Raw genomic sequence first — 20798 nt, forward strand, 5'->3', positions numbered from 1 at the left:
AAGCTCCACACCATTTTGGCAAAATGACATGAAACAAATAAATGTTCCGCCGTCTCCAAATCTTCCATACATATCGGACATAGCATCGATCCAACCATAATATTTCGCTTGGTTAACGCAAACACAGACGGAATCCTTTCCATTTCAGCTCTCCAAGCTAAAATACATACCTTCTGGGAACCAAATTATTCCATTTAAACACATACCGATCGTCTGCAACCGAGCCCATCCCGATTCTTTCTTTTATACTTCTTACCAAAAAACCGGAACCATCATCTAACCCCCAAGTAGGACGGTCCTTACCTGCACATAATTGGACAGTTTGGCATGCAAGTAACAAACCCCTTAGTTCATTAATTTTTTCATTCAATTGTGGAGGTCTCGTCCAACCCCACAAACCACAAATTTCCCCTTCATGCATTACCAATCTCTCTGCCACCTTACAATCTTTATGGAGCTCTAACCCAAAAAGCAAAGGAAACTGATCCATGAGAGGAGTTTCACCACACCACACCAAAGGTCCATCCAAAATAAAACACTATTCCCATCTTTAACCTCCCAACGAATCATATTACACAAACCCACTCCAAGGTCCCCAGCTCACATTCCATCTTAACTATGTATTTCCACACACCCGGAAGAGATAGATTGGCTGGAATACGTGACCATGACCGCTCCTAGTGGTGGAAAGCCCACATAATATTCCGCCACAGGTTGCTTTTCTCACTTTTGAACCTCCACCACCACTTCGCAAGCAAAGCAAGGTTCATTTCATGGAACGATCCAAAACCAAGGCCCCCTTTGTTCTTCGGAGCAATTACTCTATTCCATGCAACCCAATTTACCTTGGCCTCCTCCTCCGACCCTCCCCAAAAAAATACCCGCCGAATTCTATCAAGCTTCTCCAATACACCAACCGGAGCCTTGTATAAGGAGAGATAATATGTAGGTAAAGCGTTTAGAACCGCCTTTATCACTGTTGTCCTCCCACCTATTGATAATTTCTTTGCCTTCCAACGCGAAAGCCGCTTCCTGAACACCTCCACAACCGGTCCCATGAGCCCACTAGGTTCATGTTGCCACCAACTTGTAAACCAAGGTACTTAAACGGAAGCGACTCGGTTTTACATCCCAAAAGATTCGCCATTTCTAACCTTTCCGGCTCCTCCACATTGATTGCATAAACCCAACTCTTAGAAAGATTAATTTTAAGACCCGACACTAGATAAAAACATCTCAATATGCGCCGCAATTTTAAAGCGTTGCCCTTCTCCCATTCACCCATAAACGCAACATCGTCCGCATATAAGAGGTGATTAACAATTGGGCCACCCGTACCGCACTTGATGCCCTTGAATAACCCCACTCTACCGGCCCGTTTCATTATATTCGTCAACGCTTCCATTGCCAAAACGAATAAAAACGGAGATAGTGGATCCCCTTGGCGGAGACCCCGAGAACAATCGAACTCCGGCGTAGGCGACCCATTCACTAGAACTGAAGATCTTCCACCGACTAATATGGCAGATATCCAACTTCTCCATTTCGAAGGAAAGTTCATTTGTTCAAGTATGGAATCGAGGAATTTCCAATTTAACGAATCATAAGCCTTTTCTATATCCACTAGCCCCCTCTTCTTGGCTTTATTAAGCCACGCCACAATTTCATTCAAGATTAGAGGACCATCCAATATGCTTCTTTTTGCCACAAAAGCTGTTTGCTCCATGGACACCAACTTCCCTATCACCTTTTTTAACCTGTTAACGAGAACTTTCGAGATGATCTTGTTTATGCACCCAATTAAGCTAATTGGTCTAAAATCACCCAACTGAACCGAATCTACTTTTTTTGGGATTAGCGCGATAAACGAAGCTAGGACCCTGGCACTGAACTGCCCACCCATATAAAATTGGTCAAAGATTTTCAGCATATCTCGCTCAAAACAAGCCCAAAACCGTTTTAAAATTTAACCCGTCCGGCCCAGGAGACCGGTCCCCTTGACAATCCCAAACAACGTTCTTAATTTCTAATAACGAAAACGGTACCACCAGACATGAAGCTTCTTCATCATCAAGAACCGACAAATCCGAGCAAACTATTCGCGGCCTATCATCAATCGGTTCGGTGAAACGCTCAACAAAATAATTAAAAACCTCACCTTTCATAACCGCCGGATTAGAGTTCCAGCTCCCTTAAACCATAAGCCCATGCATTCTATTTGACGAGAGATTTGCATTCAACATACTATGAAAGTAAGCTGAATTATCATCCCCATCCAAAGCCCAACACACCCTTGCCTTTTGCCTCAAATCTTTTTGTTTCTCCAAATCAATCGACTCAATTAAGGCAACACATTCTGATCTAACATCTTGCTCATGAGTTGACAACGGCCGCTGTTGAGCTACTAACTCCAAGTCTAAAACCAATTGTTTTTTATAATCATACACACTATTCAACTCTTTTTTCTTTTTTTCCAACCATATCTTTATTCCATTCTTTAACCACCGAAATTTCGTAGTCAAAGCTAAATCAGCTGGGCCATTAAATCGGAACCGACAACACTTAGATACCACAAAGTCAAAGAAGCCAGGCATTTCTAACCAACTATTAAAGAATCGAAATGGAATATGACCAAAATCAGTTGGAACCATACTTAGAACAAGCGGCTTATGATCTGACATACCTTTTACAAGAACATTCAACGAGGCGAGAGGCCAAGTACTCATGAACTCCTCGCAAACCAGAAACCGGTCGATTTTACTGAACTTATCCCCCCGATCTGACGCTTAGGTGAAAGCACCACCCCCTATTTGAAACTCACAAAGTTCCGCATCTGCAATAAACTGATTAAATGCTTCCGCGCTAGAAGCCACAAAATCTGAGTTGAGTCTTTCAGAGGCGACTCTAACATCATTAAAATCCCCGGTGAGCACACAAAGACCCTCCACTGCCCTCCTCATTTGTAACAGGGCCTCCCATAACAATTTCCTTTCACCGGGCTCATTTGAAGCATATATGTTGAAAATATTTAGTCTCACACCAATAGCTTTGATAACCCCAGACACCAACAGAAACCGTCTATGTTTGTACACCCCTATTTTTGAGAAATAAGTCGGGTCCCAAACACTCAAAAGCCCACCCGACCTACCCACAGCCTCTACTAGCTCAAAATCATAGATCGTTCTACCCCAAACCTGATTGACGCGGAACATTGAGTTTGGACCCACCTTGGTTTCTTGAATCGCAACAAAATGAATTCCGTGACATGTCTTCAACCCCCGAACCCAGTTCATTTTTCTGAGTTCGTTCAACCCCCTAACATTTAAAGACATAATATTCATTTGAAACCACCAGCCTCCACTACCGCATACCTCACCAGATCAACATGGCCACAAAGTTCTACCCCAATTGACTTTCCCACGTGAAGCATTTCTCCAACTTCTGCCTCTAATGTAACCGGTTCAGGAAAGCAAATATCACCCTCAACCCCATCGCCCTCACTAACACCTACTCTTCGACCTTCCGAACTCGGGTCTTGAGCATCTATTCTTGCCATACAATCTCCTGCCTCTCTAGATAGAGTATCCCCAGAGTTATTATTTGTTGGATTTTATGGACGTTTCGGGTCAAGTCAACGTGATCGACCCGGACAGAGTTACACCGGGGATAAAGAGATAAAGGCCTACTTAAAGGTTAATTAGGCCCGACACATAAAATAATGGACAGGGTAATGGACTAGGCTTTGTTTGTTAATTGGGCTCAAGCCCAATTGGTTAACTTGGATAATACCCTAATAATAATACTATATATATAATAAGATTTTGTTATTTTATCCTTACCCTTAACAAAACATAAACCCTAGCTGCCATATTTACTCCGGCGCCGTTTTCCGGCCAGCCGTTTTTCCGGCGGGTCTATTCCGGCCGCCATATTTATATCACAGCCACCAAACGCTTGTACCACCTGTTCCTTAGTCACAGCTAGTACCGCCGCTGCTCTATACAAGCTCCGGCTGACCCGAGATCCCCGCAAACCTGCAACTCCGGCACCACCGGTTTTCCGGCGAGAACTATCCGGCCACCGTAAGCACCAAACAGCCACTATTCATCGTCCTTTAATCACCACAAACACCACCGTAGCTCCTTATAGCTCCGGTGCTGTCAAGAAACCGCTCATACGTTTTTCCGGCGACCTGGTTCGTCTTCTCCGTCGAGTCACGTTTTTCCGGCGAACTCCGTTTCGGTGATTTAAGGTTGCTGCTGCTTGCTGTCAAGGTTCACCGCTGTCCGCCGTGTCTTGTAGCTGTTGGATCTGAGTTCAATACCTTCTGCCGCCGTCATTACATACTGCCGGAATCCGCCACCGCCGCCGGATTTCCAGTTGGTTGTTGATTGTGTCCAGTCTAGCACTCTCGTTAATTCCTCGGTGTGTCTTCCCGGTTCTTGTTAACCGAGGTATATCGAAAACACCCTATGGTTGATTATTATTATTATTTGCTAGTCATACTCGTATCGTTTGTAATCGGATCCGGGTTCGGGTTTCGGTTTATCGTTCGTTTTTAACTCGTTTTTATCCGCTGCGTTTTATTGTTTAGTTTATAAACTTGATTATTAATATGGATTAATAATTATCGAAACGACATAAATAATTAAAACGGGTCTAAAAGATTTGTCCGAACCACCACCCAACATTATTGGCCTCAGGAAAATCATAGAACAATGATCGATTAGTACTTGGGCCCATACTTCCAACCCCACCATCGAGATCCAACATTGGGCTATTGGATCCTGGAGTCCTTAATCTCCTAGGCCTTTTCCTCGACAAAGTTAGTCTATTTTGGGCCACCATATCAGAGGGCCCATCCCCCTCCGGGTTCTCTTCACTAATTTGAATTTTCTCCTCAATGCGGCCTCCTAACTTTGTTACAACGTATACCACACCTTCGGAGTTAACCATTTTCCCCCATGATTGCCAGGCCACCCAACCAAACTCTTCTGCGATCTTATCACGCAAATGAACAGGCAGACCTGTCATTTTCAGACATGCAATCCTTTCGTACGGCACTTTCCCAAATAGACTTTTTCCCTGCAAACTCCTCCACGCCCGTCTTTTCATTGAAGATCACAAAGAAGGACATGCCTCCCACATATGATAAAATCGCCATGGGGAAACCAGCCTCCTCGAGCATAAGTCTAAGTTTACTAACAGTCTTCATGCACTTCGCCACCACCGATATTGATCTTCCAACCCATTCCGGTGGTGGCCATTCACCTATCCCTTCCAACCTTATGAGCTTCTTTATCACCGACAGTCTTATACGACCGTCCACCCATGACTGATCCATTCCTAACCGAAACCGAGGCATACCGAGCAACCGTCACCCCAACTTTTGCTTCTCTAATTTTCACCCCATTTAGCTCTTGTACATCCACGCCCCCCCTAAACCTGATGAAACCAAATAAATTCCCAAAGAAGTCTTTCTTTCTTGCCACATAGGCATCAGACATAATTCATCTCTAGTTATCCCTTCCGGGAGATTTGAAACGAAAAAGGAAGTTTCTAGTTTAGAGACTCCTTTCTCACCGCCACCAGGTTTCTTACTCCTCGCCTCCATTCTTCGAAAAAAAAATCAGAGATCTTAGCTCTTGTAGCAACGTCGACTTCTCTTTATACTTATGTAGTTATATAAAAATAACAATAATTATTATTATTATTATTATTATTATTATTATATACTTTATTAAATTATATGTTTCGAACTTATTGATGATGGACTTCTAGTATCTAATAAACATATTATTAAATCAATTTTTTGAGTAAACTAGGATTGGTGTCAAATTAAATTATCATTTACACTTTCCTAAATTTAAACTTGTCGCTAAGGTATGAATGGTCTGAATCTCGGTAATGTCGAGTGCTAGACCGATATTAAACCTTCCCAAAAACGAAAGAATGAATTTTGTGTCAAGCTAAAAGAATTTTCGTCCCTAGTGTCTGTTCAAATAAACATAATTCGTCTCAGTCATTATTTGTGAGATAAGTCTATAAGGTGGTTTACTTATGAAAAATGTCAGGTACTACTTAGGTTATGATGATAATGTTGAAACCGTGAAAGGATGATTGTAAGGCTCACGGTAAAAGGTTGTTGGATACAATCTTGAGTCAATCAAGATTTTGTAACGTTTTACCGCACATAATTAGTTGTTTGACTTTGGGTTACAAGTATGAAGCATTAGGGGTGGTGTTGTCTATTGTTATTTTCTGATGGTTTTGACCGTTTTGTAATGGTGGAAACTAACACAGAAAAGAAACACAAACAAAAATAAAACATTTAACATGAGAAACTAACAAATAAAACAGCCATGTCACACAAGATTAATATTTAACATGGAAAGCACCTACTTAAAGGAACATAACTAGTATAGAAAGAACCTATAGCGAGCTGCTCTAAACCAAAGAGATAAAGAATACTATTGATCATTATTATTGTCTGTTGTACTTCTTCCTTGCGACGTACGACAGTACCCATGGAAAGCAACTAGTCATTAACAAACATTGGGACCACCTAAAGACGATGCGATCCACTCCTCTAAAACCAAACATCTCTTCACTCCATTTGTTTTCAAAAGGTTGATGTTCAAAGGAACACATTGTGTTACATCTCACTCCATCTGCATTTGCTCTAACTTCATAAAGGTATTTTTTTGTAATATCGCCCCCCCCCCCCAAGTTATTTATAAAGAAAACTAAATGTTAATTGTTAACAAACTTATCATGGGTTTTGTTTTTATATTACAAAACACATTTTAAAAATCGACTATACATTATTTTAGTGATATGATGCTATATAGCATGTTTTCATTTTTAGGGTTTTTATTTCATAAGTTATGGATATAAATGAATATGTTTTATATCCAACATACATTTTCACTTTTTTGGGTTTCTTTTTAGATTTTTAGTCCTTGATATGAACTTTCGTAAATACACTTCTAGATCGATTATTTTGGTGATTCTTCTGAAATTTCAATAGGATAAAACTCATTAACTTTGACAATAACTTTGTACAAATTTGTGTGAGGATTTTTAAAACTGAGAAAATGAATAAATGATAGATGTGTTGTGTATATGGACATAAAAATTGGAAATTGGCTTTGGCAAACCTCTTGGACCCCCCTTGCTTGGGGGTGTTCACCTCTAAAATCATAAGAAACTCAAACAAGCACACACCCTACACATTTTGACTTGTTTGATGTATATTATGACTTGCGTTAGTCGACTAGTTCGTCCAATTGTACTTAAAAGTCTAACATGTAAGCAGAAAATTATTAAATGTTTTGTGATTTGTGTTTTATCTAAAAGAGCCGGTTGCAACATACATTTTCACTTTTTTGGGTTCCTTTTTAGATTTTTAGCCCTTGATATGAACTTTCGTAAATACACTTCTAGGTCGATTATTTTGGTGATTCTTCTGAAATTTCAATAGGATAAAACTCATTAACTTTGACAATAACTTTGTACAAATTTGTGTGAGGATTTTTAAAACTGAGAAAATGATAGATGTGTTGTGTATATGGACATTAAAATTGGAAATTGGCATTGGCAAACCTCTTGGAACCCCCTTACTTGGGGGTGTTCACCTATAAGGTCATAAGAAACTCAAACAAGCACACACCCTACATATTTTGACTTGTTTGATGTATATTATGACTTGCGTTAGTCGACTAGTTCGTCCAATTATACTTAAAAGTCTAACATGTAAGCAGAAAATTATTAAATGTTTTGTGATTTGTGTTTTATCTATAAGAGCCGGTTGCAACTCGTTGGCTATCATCACTCAAACAACACATCTAAAATTTTGTTTAGGTAGAAACTTATGAGCTCGGATTAGGGATGAAATTGGTACGACATAGTTACCGAACCCGTCTTACTGAGAAATGCAAATACAGAAATGAGCGAAACAATATAAAGAACACCATACCTACTGTAACATCCCAAAATTTCGAGTAATAATAATAATAAATATTGACTCGTTATGACGGAAAGTTTACTTGGGTTAATAAATAAGTAGTAAATGGTAAAAGGGAAAGATAAGTAGGCTAATTAAATGGAGCTAATCATGGACCAAAAAGGAAAGATGGGCCTTAGGTCCATGGGCTTAAGGGAGTATAAATACCCCTTAAACCCTAATTCTTTCCATTTCCATCCATATTTTCCATCTTATTCTCCCTACACCTCCATAACACACACAACCCTTTCCTTTTTCGGCCGCAACCTAGATCAAGGAACCAAGATCAAAACCAAACCTTTTATTGATAGATCTTTGGGATACAAGATCAATACTTCATAACAAGCTAGCCGCAACCTAGAAACACCAAAAAGGTATGTTCTTTACGTTAAAGGTTACGTTTTTGTGAACGGTTTGCTATGAAACTTGACCTTAGGGTAAATCGGACCTAGAGGTTTCATAAAAATGTAAACTTGATGATTGAAATGAACTCAATAGACACATGGTTATGTACGACTCGTATATGAGCCCTAAATCTAGCTTAAAACGTTTTAAATGTGTAAAGGTTCAAACTTTATACCTAAAACGGGATAGATCTTGAAGTCGTGATAGTAATGGGTGTAAAACGGGTATGTATGATGATGAAAAAGGTTAAAAGTCCATAACTTGATCCTTAAAACAAGATACTGGGCAAGGTGGAAACATAAGATAGGAAAGATTAGATGAACTGGGGGTTTTCGGCCAAACTTGAGAATCCTTGGTCAAACCATAGGGTTCTCGGTCAAACATGCAGTCAACATTGTGTTCTCGGTCAGATTTCTCGGTGGCCATTTCTCGGTTAAGGTTCTCGGCCGAAAACACGAGTTCTCGGCCAAGTATGAGATCTCGGTCAACACGAGATCTCGGTCAGACCTGAGAGTTCTCGGTCAAACTTGGGTTCTCGGTCAACTGGAGTTCTCGGCCAACATAATGGTTCTGCCAAGATTTCTCGGCTGACCCAATGCTGTTTGGGCCTGAACCTAGTTGGGCCTAGGTACCATGTTGGACAGTTGGACCAAGCCCATACCCACCCCATATAAAGCAAACTAGCCCATTATCATAGACTTAACAAATAAGCCAAATTTAGAAAATAATTAAAAAGTCTAATGGAAAATCTGTTAAGACAACTAATTAAAATAAAATTTTTTCAAGCTGACCTGGTAGCTTAACCCCAGCCAGGGGCTCTGCCCCTTGGACCCCGCTAGGGCCTGCCGCCCCTAGAACCCCGCTGCCAGGGGCGCTGCCTCCGGACCCCCGTTCGCTGTGGGTAATGATTAGACTAGAAACATGAGATGAGTAGTGATAGTTAATTGATGCATGTAATTATTATACAGTTAGCCGTGCCCAACTGAAGAAAGGAATAACTATCAACGGTAAACGTAACCGACTTCAGGTGAGTTTCTAGCCCCATTTCCTTGTTATGTTTTCGGGTTGTGTGCATACTCGATGTGATTAGTTAATACACTTACCTTAAGTGGTAAGTGTATGCCTTATATGATTTATGTATGAATGAATGCTTGACGATGCATGAACGATCTTCGGATATTGCATGTGCCGTCAAGGGATAGTATATAGATATGATTGACATGTACATGATGTATAGATGATGTATGGACGTATGAAATTTATAATTATGAATGGATAGAAGGATACGAAAGGTATAGATAGAACAAGGGAACCGACCCTAATAATGTCAGCGAATGTAGGGAACCGACCCTAATAATGTCAGCGAATGTAGGGAACCGACCCTGATAATATCGGCGAAGGTTATAGGGCGGAAGGCTCTTTAAATGTATGCGTATGAATGAAAGTATGTATGTTATTGTGAAAGAAAGAATGGAAGTACGTAAGTATGTAAGATAGTAGGAAGGCATGTACCTTCGGGTGCATATGTGAATGTATTGTATGTTACATGATTAACTAGAACTCACTCAGCGTAGCTGACTTTTAGTATGCACGCAGGCAAATAGGTTGAGGCAGCTCGCATGATTGAAGACACATGGCATGGAATCGAAGATACTGACATCTTGAAGGAAATGTTCTGATGTTTTCAAAGACTATGTTTTATGTTTAAATAAATCTGAATGTTCGTTAAGACAAGATTTGACAGTTTTGTAATATATAATGGTTGAAGTTATATTCCGCGTAAAGTTTTAAGTAACTCTGATATTTAGAACTGCGTTTATGAGTAAATCCAACACCAAAGTAGGGCTACCGGTGACAGGGCCTTACAAGTTGGTATCAGAGCAAAGTTCGAGAGATTTAAGCATCCTACATGCTTAGACTCGAACAAAGATTGGGATTTAAGTAAGAAAAGAGAGAATATGCTAGTTCAAGAATGTCATGTGTCACTCAAGCAAGCTAAGTAAAGGTAAAGTGTATGATTAAAAGACGCATGTGCAATGATAAGAAGGTTATGTGAATGATAGGGATAGGATTACTTGATTGCTTTGATTGACTAACTGTTTAAAGTAGAACCAGCACAAATAGACTCATGAGGGGAAGTGTATAGGACACGGAAAGTAACGTGATCAGCTAATCACAACTGGCCACTGTTATTACCTGTTAGCCTTACTTTCCTTGTACTAAATAGTTCTCTGAGTGATGATGTTTGTGTTTCCCCTTTTAGAATACGATGGCTGGAACTGGGGAGATTGTGAGAGGAGGAGGTCGCACTGGACGCCGAGGCAGGCCTCGTCATGCCCAGCGACCTTCGGTTGAGACAGCTTCCAATACCAGAGATGAAGGGAGTGCAGCTTGAGGAGGTCCGGTCAACAACGAGGGGGTTCAACTGGATCCCGCAATTCAGGCAGCTATCGTTCAAGCTGTAGCCGCTGTTGTGAAGAATATTACTCCGGGAGGGTCCACTGGAAGCCGGGAAAGAATTGCTGGAGGGGCAGATAGTGATGGTAGAAGAGATGAGGAAGAAGAGAGGGAGGCCTTGAGTGGGGTTAATTCTGTGAAAGCCGGTGACAGAAAAAGAGGCCGAGGTGGGTGCAACTATAAGTCCTTCAAGGGATAAACATTATAAAATATAACATTATTAAGATTTGATACACCTTAATTTTGGATAAATGATTAAGTTAAAGTGAAATTCGTCTACCCTTTGACAAGGGCTTGGGGCGAATGATGGAGTCAGCAATTAAATCGGCCAACTCAGCTGCAGACAGGGCCAACGCGGCGGTGGTGGCTGCCGGCCACGTTACCCAATAGGACGTGGGACTGCAATGAGAAGTCAATTACTATTTAGTATTTGTTATGAGGTCCACTTATATGTAGCCATTAATTTCCTTTTTTTCTAATATTTAATCTAAATTAATCATCAAAAACTATGTCAAAAATACTACTGTTTATTCAAAACATAGTTCTTTTGATAAATAATAAACTATTAATAAAAGGATAGTCCATAGGATCCTGGTTTGTTCGAATACTCATTGACATCCCATAGCATAATATGATTAATGATTCTAAAATTATTTGTAACCGTTAAAAGATAGTAACTAAGCAAAAACTTAAGTATACATAAACAAAGATAAAAAGGAAGAAAATTAAACACCGACGCAACGCACCGGAAATCCCCTATATATTATAAATACATATGTTTACCAATCCCCAAAACCTTAAAATTGGGTGCCGCTAACGACATACGGTGATCCCGATAAAAACGAAAATTTGGTCGGTTCGTTTTGGTCCTTTTTTGAGTCCGTTTTGTTGTTGTTGTTGTGGGCTTGGGTTTATATGCGTGGAGTTTAAAACTTTGATTTTGGGCTTTTAGTGGGATTGTACATTTGTATGGCCTTGGGCTCTTTGGATTGGGATAAGTAGGCTTACAGTGTTTTAGAGCTTGAACTTTTTAGGCTTTTACTGGGATTGTATGGGCTTCTTGTTGGGTCTAGAATAGTGCTATACTGCTATCATCTAAAAATTACCGAGTACCGATTAGTCGATTACATAATAATAATACTTTTAAATGGTTTAGTTTGTTACATTTCTTACTGTTTCGTAGTGGGGATGGAGTTAAAATATACATTCTGGGTTTATAATAGTTGTATGGGCTTGTTCTTTACTTTGTACCGGTGTAATTTTTTTTGTTGACTGATGCCGCTTCGTTATTATATTTGTGTCATGTTTTTTTAATGTGTTGCATGAATGTTTTATGATCGTACGCCAAAACAAAGTTTTTTTTTTTTTAATTTATTATTATTATTATTATTATTATTTTTATTAATGAAAGATATATAGAAGGCAATTATAAAGTCTGGCTCCATTGTGAACGGTATTTTGACATTATTTAAACACCAATGTTCGTTGTTTGTATAATAGCTGTTTAAATGGGTTGCTTTATTTTAATTGATAATTTTAATATTTTTAATGAATTATTTTAGTAAATTATATGGAATAGTTGAAAATCGAGTATCACACCTATTTTTAGATTAAACCAACTTTTATTAATCTAACTGGGGTTTCATTATCTCATAACAAAATCCTAACTCAACTCTTGTTTCTAAATTGACCAATGTTCTTTCAGTCATGATAATTAATTTCAGTTAAATTTAATATAATTTTTTGTGCTAGGGTTTGTATTAGACGGGTTGTTTCGATTATTGTTTATTTATTTCGATTGATTTTAATTATCTTTTTTACGGAAGTTTGTTTATTTGTGTATTTTTAAACCAAAAATAAAACTGAAAACATGTACATATATTTTTACCCCATTCGTCCCGTTAATACTCTCGCTACCTAGCTATACTCCTCTTTGTTGTTCTGTTCCATAACATATATCTACATGCATGTAAACGGTTACACAACCATGACTATGGTTTCTTTTCTTACTCACCTCCATTTCATTCCAAAGAGTGTCAGCTGGCATGCAATTCAAATATACTATATATACTAAATAATAATTTAGTAAAAATATTCAAGTAATTTTGCATCTGAATATAATAAAAAATTCAAACACAAACAATGTTAGCAACAATACATTAAACCATACATGCTTACTTGGAATATATTCACAAAAGTCGAAGAATATATTCACAAAAATTAGGGGCCTTCAATACATATCCGAAGGTTTCATTTTTGTTTTGAAAATATATGTTCGCTTCAATCTTCAATTCATAGTTATTGCATGATATAGTTATCGCATAAACCTAGTTATTACATAAAGGTAGCTATCGCATAGTTAAGTACTCTTTGCATAGTTATCACATGCTAAGCGAGTACTCATGCTATGCGATTGTTTTTGTTGTGTGATTACTAGGTCCTTACAAAAATATGTAGGATGCAATTACTTATTAAGCGAATATTTTTGGATGAGCTACTATTTGAAGTCCTCACTAGGTATTGAAGTTGATAGTTTTATGTGGGAACACAAAGATATCAAGAATGAAGAAACGAGTACCTAGACTAGGAATCATTATTTTCTGTAAAAGTTCATTAGTTTTTAGATGCTACTATAAAAATGTTAGCTTATTTACCTTTCTATTCTAAAATGTCAAATCTGAGAGGCGATTTGACGGTTATAATAGAAGATGTTATTGTATTTGAATCCAACGTTGTCATAGTCAAAGTTCATTAAAATCAATGACAAAGATTATTAATATTTATTTTATCTAATTTTATATAAAGATAAATATAAATATAAATATACTAGTAGATTAAAATCAAATCAATTACATTGCTATTGCATGCCAAAACATATTTCATTTGTTTTTTTATCGTTGAATCAACCAACATATATATAGATTATAACACACATAGATATGAAGACAGATTATAAAATAACTACTTTCACATATTTAATGTCTTCTGATGTGTGAAACAAAATCATCAATCTCCATACGTGTAACACCTTCTTCTTTCACAGATCGCCTAACATCTTCACCAATCTTCTTGGCCCTCTTCCTCATCTCATTGCCCCCATCAGAATCCATCAATATTCTAATGGTTTCCTCAATCACCGAAGACGTTACTACGTCACCATTACGCCCCCAATCCCCTACATTTACACCAGTCTTTAAAACTTCAGTTATTAGCGTAGCGTTTCTTGGTTGGTCCGAATGCATAGGCCAAGCAGCAATTGGAACTCCCATTGTAATACTCTCCATGCTGGAGTTCCAACCACAATGACTCATGAACCCACCCGTTGCGACATGAGCCAACACCTCTAACTGTGGTGCCCATTCTCTCACCACCAAACCTTTTCCTTCAACTCTTTCTTCAAACCCTTTTGGCAATTCAATATTCCTACCTTCACCTTTAAAGATATCACCTTTATCCGCATCTCGTAGCACCCATATAAACTTTTGTCCACTCTTCTCTAAACCATTAGCAAGTTCTTGAATTTGCTCATTGGAAAATGAAGTTGTGGACCCAAACGCAACGTATATCACCGAGTCTTGAGCTTGTTTATCGAGCCAGTTAAGCGACTTATGACGTTTTGTAGGGTCTTTGTTATTGTTTATGGAAACCGGATTGAAAGGACCAAGTGCCCATTGCTTTGTGCTACCACTTAGTCCTTCTTTAGAAAGATAGTCAATAAACTTACCATCAAATACTTTGCAAGTATCATGAATATTGCCCGAATTAAACTTCTCGCATCCAACATGCGAATAAATGAATTCCCAAAATTCTTGTGGGACAAGATCTTGAACAATAGGCATCTTCGAAAGTGGCGTGTAGGATTCAACATCATCTAAACATGGTCTTCCTTTCTCTTCCCAAAGGTACGAATACGTGGTAAAAGCCGATGCACAATGAAATACATAGGCTTCTACGTTTGGAAATGAAACTACATCTTGAACGACCGTATTCATTAGATAGTCATGAATAACAACTACTCGCCTTGCAGTCTTTGAGATTCCAGCGAGTAGTTTTGCAAAAGGTTCGCGGAGATGAGATGATGCTTTGAATGATGGGATGAGGTGTGATGGGAACTTTGTGGAAGAATTAGGGTTTGGTGGTGGAGAGTCAAAGTGAGGTGTTTCAAACTCATGGAAATGAATATTTGTGTAGTTGTGGCTCCAGCCATGGATTCGAAGCTTCGCTTGGCGGTTGTGGGTGGTGGTTCCTACGATATGGACGGGTAGATTGTAGCCGGAAAGAATACGGCCGAGGTGGAGGAGTTGGTTGAGATGACCTTGTGCTACAAAAGGCACCACCACCACCACAACATCATTATCCATGTATTTGGCCTATGGGAATAAGAGAGTGACCATGTAATATTGTGGTTTATCTATCAATATTATTGAAGATTTGTGGCATATATCGTTTCCATCTACTGAATTTTAATTGTTCATTATTGTTTATTACATATGTTAAAAAGGGACAAAAGTCTGCCGTCCCGATTTTCTAAGTGTTCTAAAACGACATGCATACGTTGTAATTTCTCTTGAAAATGATGTTGACAGGTTGATTATATAATTAGATATTAACAAATGTAAGTGTTAACCAAGTCAAGTTAAAGATATTTTGTATAGATCCTTGTTAAGAAAATTATATGGGGTGTAATCCCACAAAATCCTAACTTATTATGTAATATCTTTATTCCAAGAGAAAACCTTTTAAACTATAAAATAAAAATAGGGTGATGTTAAACGTACGTATATATCATCGTTTTGTATCAAGTTCCATCAAGTTGATAAATACTGTTATTTAAAAGTGTCTTGTTCCGGACTTCAGGTTACTCCATTTGTTATAAGCACATGTTTTGAAATGTTTAAAATAAATGGATCGTTTCAACCAACCCAAAACCATTTCTTTTTTCATGAAAGTTTCGGCTTGCTCCGGGTGGGAGCACCATTCCGTGCTCTTTGGGAGGTGGTAGCTAGGAGCCGAAGCAGGATACCAAAATGATTTTAAGATTTTTTTTAAGCACGTGATGGAGAGCCCCCGGGGCACACGAACCATTCAACGTACATTTATACATGGTCTTGTTTCTGACCGAAAGGGATAAAAATACACATAACACCAAAATAATATCTCTTTTAATGATATCTTGTATATGCGTACGTTAAAGGTGTTCAAATTTGAATATTCGAACATCTTGATTAATGGTTGTTTTCAGTCCAAATCAGTATCTAAAAAAAAGTATCCAAAAGTCTGCCTTTGAATGGTTGAAATATTAAATCTAATCCGATGGAGCATTCCAGCATTGTGAATTTAACTCGTCCCAAAAAAAGTCAAAAAAAATACTACAGTACTTAATTCATAATTCTAATTAAATTGTGTTTTTTGAATAAATAAGTAAAGAGTTTCAGATATCTGTACTATCTAAATTTTCTAAAATCATTATCCGAATGTGATTTCAATTTGGACCCACACCATCTACAATCTAATATCTTCACGGTGGAAAGTGAAACATGGGAGAAGTCAACTTAAAGAGGCGGTGGGTACACGGCACTTAACGTAGAACCTGTCATTAAATACACTGCACACTCATTACTCATAACTTATAATAATAAATATATTTGTGACACTTAGTGCAGTTATTCACTCAAATGTGCACATTTAATTTTCCCATTTTGAAACACATACATACTGTTTAATTTAGCCTCTCTAGAAATAGATTCAGTTAAAACAAGAATTTTTTCTTTTCAAAGAGTATTGGTGAGAAAATTATTTACTAAATTGGTGTTGACTCAAAACTATTTATTAAAAGAGTGTTTTTGAAAAAAATAACCTCTTTCTCTCTCCTAGAGTATTAATTAACATGTATTTTAATACAATTAATTTTATTTCTTTCATAATTGTTTAATCATGGCCTTTTTACATGAGGAATAAAAATTGGCATCCAATTAGTATTTATACATATGTAAAATTAAAAAGTTCTCATACGAGGATATAAACATTTAAGTATAAAAATAATTCTGCAATGAATTTCCTTGCAAAAACTTAACCGAATGTATTTTTTTTCCATTTAAAAAACGCTTCACTAACTGAAAATGATTGAAACCTTTGTTTTCTTATACATTTTGTTTCTATAAGCTTCTTATCAAGAATGTAAATTTATCAGATATCTCCATAAACTAGTGAAACTATAAAAAATAATATAAACAAGAAAAAGAAAACCTGTTTTTTACGTTTTTTTTTCAACACGGGATACAGGATGTCAGGATCTGTTGCATAATTATTTTATTCTTGTAGGTTATTGGATCATTTCAGAAGTTTTTTTACAGCGAGAAGTGAATGTGTAACTCCATTAATCCTTAATTTCACTCCATTTCTTATGTGTAGGTGTGTTGTGTAGGTGCATATGGATGTGTGTAGGTACCTATGTTTGTATATGTGTATGTATGTTTGTATATGTGTATCTATGTTTGTATGTGTGTAGGTACATATGTTTGAATGTGGCTCGGTACATTTATATGTTTGTAGGTATGTTTGAATGTGTAATTAAGATATAAATACAAGCAACCTACATATATGTATGTAACATCATATGAAATTGAGTGAAATTAGGGATTAATGGAGTTATACCTTCACTTCTCGCACTTCTCGCAGTAATATCACTTCTCGCAAGATCAATCCCCATTCTTGTAGTTTATATAGTTTGAAGAAAATACATGCACTTTTCATATGCTTCAAATTATGTCCGTTCATTTTTTACACTAATCAACATAAAAGAACTTTTCGTCGAACGGTTCATGAATTATTTAGTGAAAATTTGATTCATTTACACCCCTACATGTATATATACACGTTTAATATGAAAATATGTTATAATAATAGTAATAAAAATGTTGTATGGTGTAGAAAAACCTCTTATTTGAAAATATTATAGAATTCTACACAACGATTTATTAAAACTATTAGATTATTTAATTGTTAAATGTAATGTTTTATTACAGTTAAATAAAAAAAATCTAATGTTAAAAATACAACTGCATTTAACAAAGACAAAAAATATATTATAACATCATATGGTGTGAAATATTTGTTAAGTTAATGGTAAGAAATTCATCGTTTATTTTTTTTTATTTGGATCAGAGTCAATGACCTGTCTGACTGTATACTAAGTTTATTATTCATGTAGAAATCTTTTTATTAGATATATAATTGTAATAAATAGGTTTTATGGTACTAAAAAATTAAAATACAGGTTAATTAATAAAATAAGAGAGAGAAATAAGTTATTTTTCATAAAAACACTATTTTGATAAATAGTTTTGAACCAACACTAATTTAATAAATAATTTTCCTTTCAACACTCTTTTGAAAAAAAACTCGTTAAAACAATATCAGATTTGAAAAGATTTGATAACATATTAAAACCACTTTGTGAATCTAAGTCGGTCTATAAATATAAGTTGATCAAGAAAACATAACATTACATAACATTCATATTTCCAAATCAATGGAAAATGATGTTGTGGTAGTGGTGGTGCCCTTTGTAGCACAAGGTCATCTCAACCAACTCCTCCACCTCTCCCGTCTTCTTTCCGCCTACAATCTACCCATCCATATCGTCGGATCCACCACCCACAACCGCCAAGCGAAGCTTCGTATCCACGGCTGGAACCACGACTCCGAAAAAAATATTCATTTCCATGAGTTTGAAACACCTCACTTTGAATCACCACCTCCAAACCCTAATTCTACCACTAAGTTCCCATCACACCTTATCCCATCATTCAAAGCATCATCTAATCTCCGTGAACCTTTTGCGAAACTACTAGCCGAAATCTCAAACACTGCAAGGCGAATAATAGTTGTTCATGACTATCTAATGAGTCCGGTTGTGCAAGATGTAGTTTTGTTCCCAAATGTGGAAGCATATGCATTCCATGGTGCATCGGCTTTTACGACGTTTTCTTATATTTGGGAACAGAATGGTAAACCATGTTTGGATGATGTTGAATCCTATACACAACTTACAAAGATCCCTGTTGTCGAAGATCTTATCCCACAAGATTTTATTGAATATGTCACAACTCATGTTGATTGCAAGAAGTTTAATTCGGGCAATATTCATGATACTTGCAAAGTATTTGATGGTAAGTTTATTGACTATCTTTCTAAAGAAGGACTAAGTGGTAGTACAAAGCAATGGGCTCTTGGTCCTTTCAATCCGGTGTCGATAAACACTAACAAAGACCCTACAAAGCGTCATAAGACGCTCGAGTGGCTCGATAAACAAGTTCAAGACTCGGTGATATACGTTGCATTTGGGTCTACAACTTCATTTTCCAATGCGCAAATTCAAGAACTTGCTAATGGTTTAGAGAAGAGTGGACAAAAGTTTCTATGGGTGCTACGAGATGCCGATAAAGGCGATATCTTTAAAGGTGAAGGTAGGAATATCGAATTACCAAAAGGGTTTGAAGAAAGAGTTGAAGGAAAGGGTTTGGTGGTGAGAGAATGGGCACCACAATTAGAGGTGTTGGCTCATGTCGCAACGGGTGGGTTCATGAGTCATTGTGGTTGAAACTCCAGCATGGAGAATATTACAATGGGTGTTCCAATTGCGGCTTGGCCTATGCAATCAGACCAACCAAGAAACGCTACGTTAATAACTGAAGTGTTAAATATTGGTGTAAATGTAGGAGATTGGGGGCGTAATGGTGACGTAGTAACGTCTTCGGTAATTGAGGAAACTATTCGACTGTTGATGGATTCTGATGAGGGTAATGAGATGAGGAAGAGGGCCAAGAAGATTGGTGAAGATGTTAGGCGATCTGTGGAAGAAGAAGGTGTTACACGCATGGAGATTGATGCTTTTGTTGCACACATCATAAGACAATAAATATGTGTTAAATTCTATGGTGGTTGAGGCAGTCCTGTCCCATAAATAAAAATTTTTGATTTCGCCAAAAGTATGTTGAATAATATTAATCGTTTGGTTATTTATTTAATGAACTTTGACTATCAATACACAAGAGATTCAAATAATTTCAATATTTAATACTTTTGTATTGATATATGTATGTTAGCATGATAAAATCATAAAATAAGAGGCACATGAGGTTTTTCTTTATGTGTCCTGGTCTCAAAATTAACTTATAAAAATCTAATCTATATGATTTTAGGGTGGAGCCGATTTATTACTTCTCTTTGTACAAGGTACCTTGCAAAGTTTATTGGGTTGCTTGGGACATCAGAGTTGTCAGCCCAAAAGCCGTTATAGGCTTGGGCATTTGTGAACTAAAAGACATTAACATCCTCACAAAATGAAGATCAAAACCTTTAGAAAAAGAAAAATGATCCTTGCCTTCCATCAAAAGAAGAAGAGTTGGTTGAAGGCTTGAAGCCATCATAAAGAAAAGCCTTTCGGGGTGTGGAACAATATTGTGGTGCGGGAATTGAATATTTTAAGTGCTCGTGTAAATTTTTAAAACTTTCGGTTTTGGAGTTGGAGTTGGAGGTGGAGATTGAAACACACCTTTCTCTCTCAAGTTGAGCTTTCTGAATTGCAACAGTGCAATAGGATGCTCGGTAATGTGAAGATCTTTGGTGATAGAGATATATGGTTGTGGGTAGGCATGGCCGTCTTTGAGAAAGAGTAAACTCAAGTTAGGATTTTAGGCATACAGTTGGATAAGACCTCCAACATACACCGCAAACATACTAAAAAATGATAATTAGACCGAAGTTAGACAAAAACATACTAAATCATAAAAAGCCTTAAGTTATTTGAAAAAACAAATGTATTCGTGGTTAGTTGTTTTGCTTTGTAACAGTAAAATTTGAAATATGCCTCGAGTTTTCGTTTCATTTTGAGCCCCCAAAAGGGTTGGGTCGGCCCTGTAGGTAGGGG

General features: G+C 37.3%; 2 protein-coding genes and 1 pseudogene across 2 annotated transcripts; 1 reads left to right on the forward strand and 2 right to left on the reverse strand.

The window, feature by feature from the left end:
* Positions 1-1937: 1937 nt before the first annotated feature.
* Positions 1938-2594, reverse strand: LOC143529376 (uncharacterized). Its single transcript, XM_077025191.1, has 2 exons — positions 2246-2594; positions 1938-2191 (listed from the first exon to the last, which is right to left on the reverse strand). The coding sequence occupies exons 1-2, from the start codon at positions 2592-2594 to the stop codon at positions 1938-1940; spliced, it is 603 nt and encodes a 200-aa protein (XP_076881306.1).
* Positions 2595-13796: 11202 nt separating this feature from the next.
* LOC143529364 (zeatin O-glucosyltransferase-like) lies at positions 13797-15272 on the reverse strand. The gene has a single exon (XM_077025180.1). It carries the CDS (start codon positions 15226-15228, stop codon positions 13843-13845), a length of 1386 nt encoding a protein of 461 aa, XP_076881295.1. The 5' UTR covers positions 15229-15272; the 3' UTR covers positions 13797-13842.
* Positions 15273-18330: 3058 nt separating this feature from the next.
* On the forward strand, positions 18331-20085 carry LOC143529365 (zeatin O-glucosyltransferase-like; annotated as a pseudogene).
* The last annotated feature ends 713 nt before the right edge of the window (positions 20086-20798 follow it).

Source organism: Bidens hawaiensis, unplaced genomic scaffold (assembly GCF_021521415.1).
Source record: "Bidens hawaiensis isolate Kalapana, Puna unplaced genomic scaffold, B.hawaiensis_p1.1 tig00008535_1, whole genome shotgun sequence".
In the NCBI taxonomy this organism is placed as follows: domain Eukaryota; kingdom Viridiplantae; phylum Streptophyta; class Magnoliopsida; order Asterales; family Asteraceae; genus Bidens; species Bidens hawaiensis.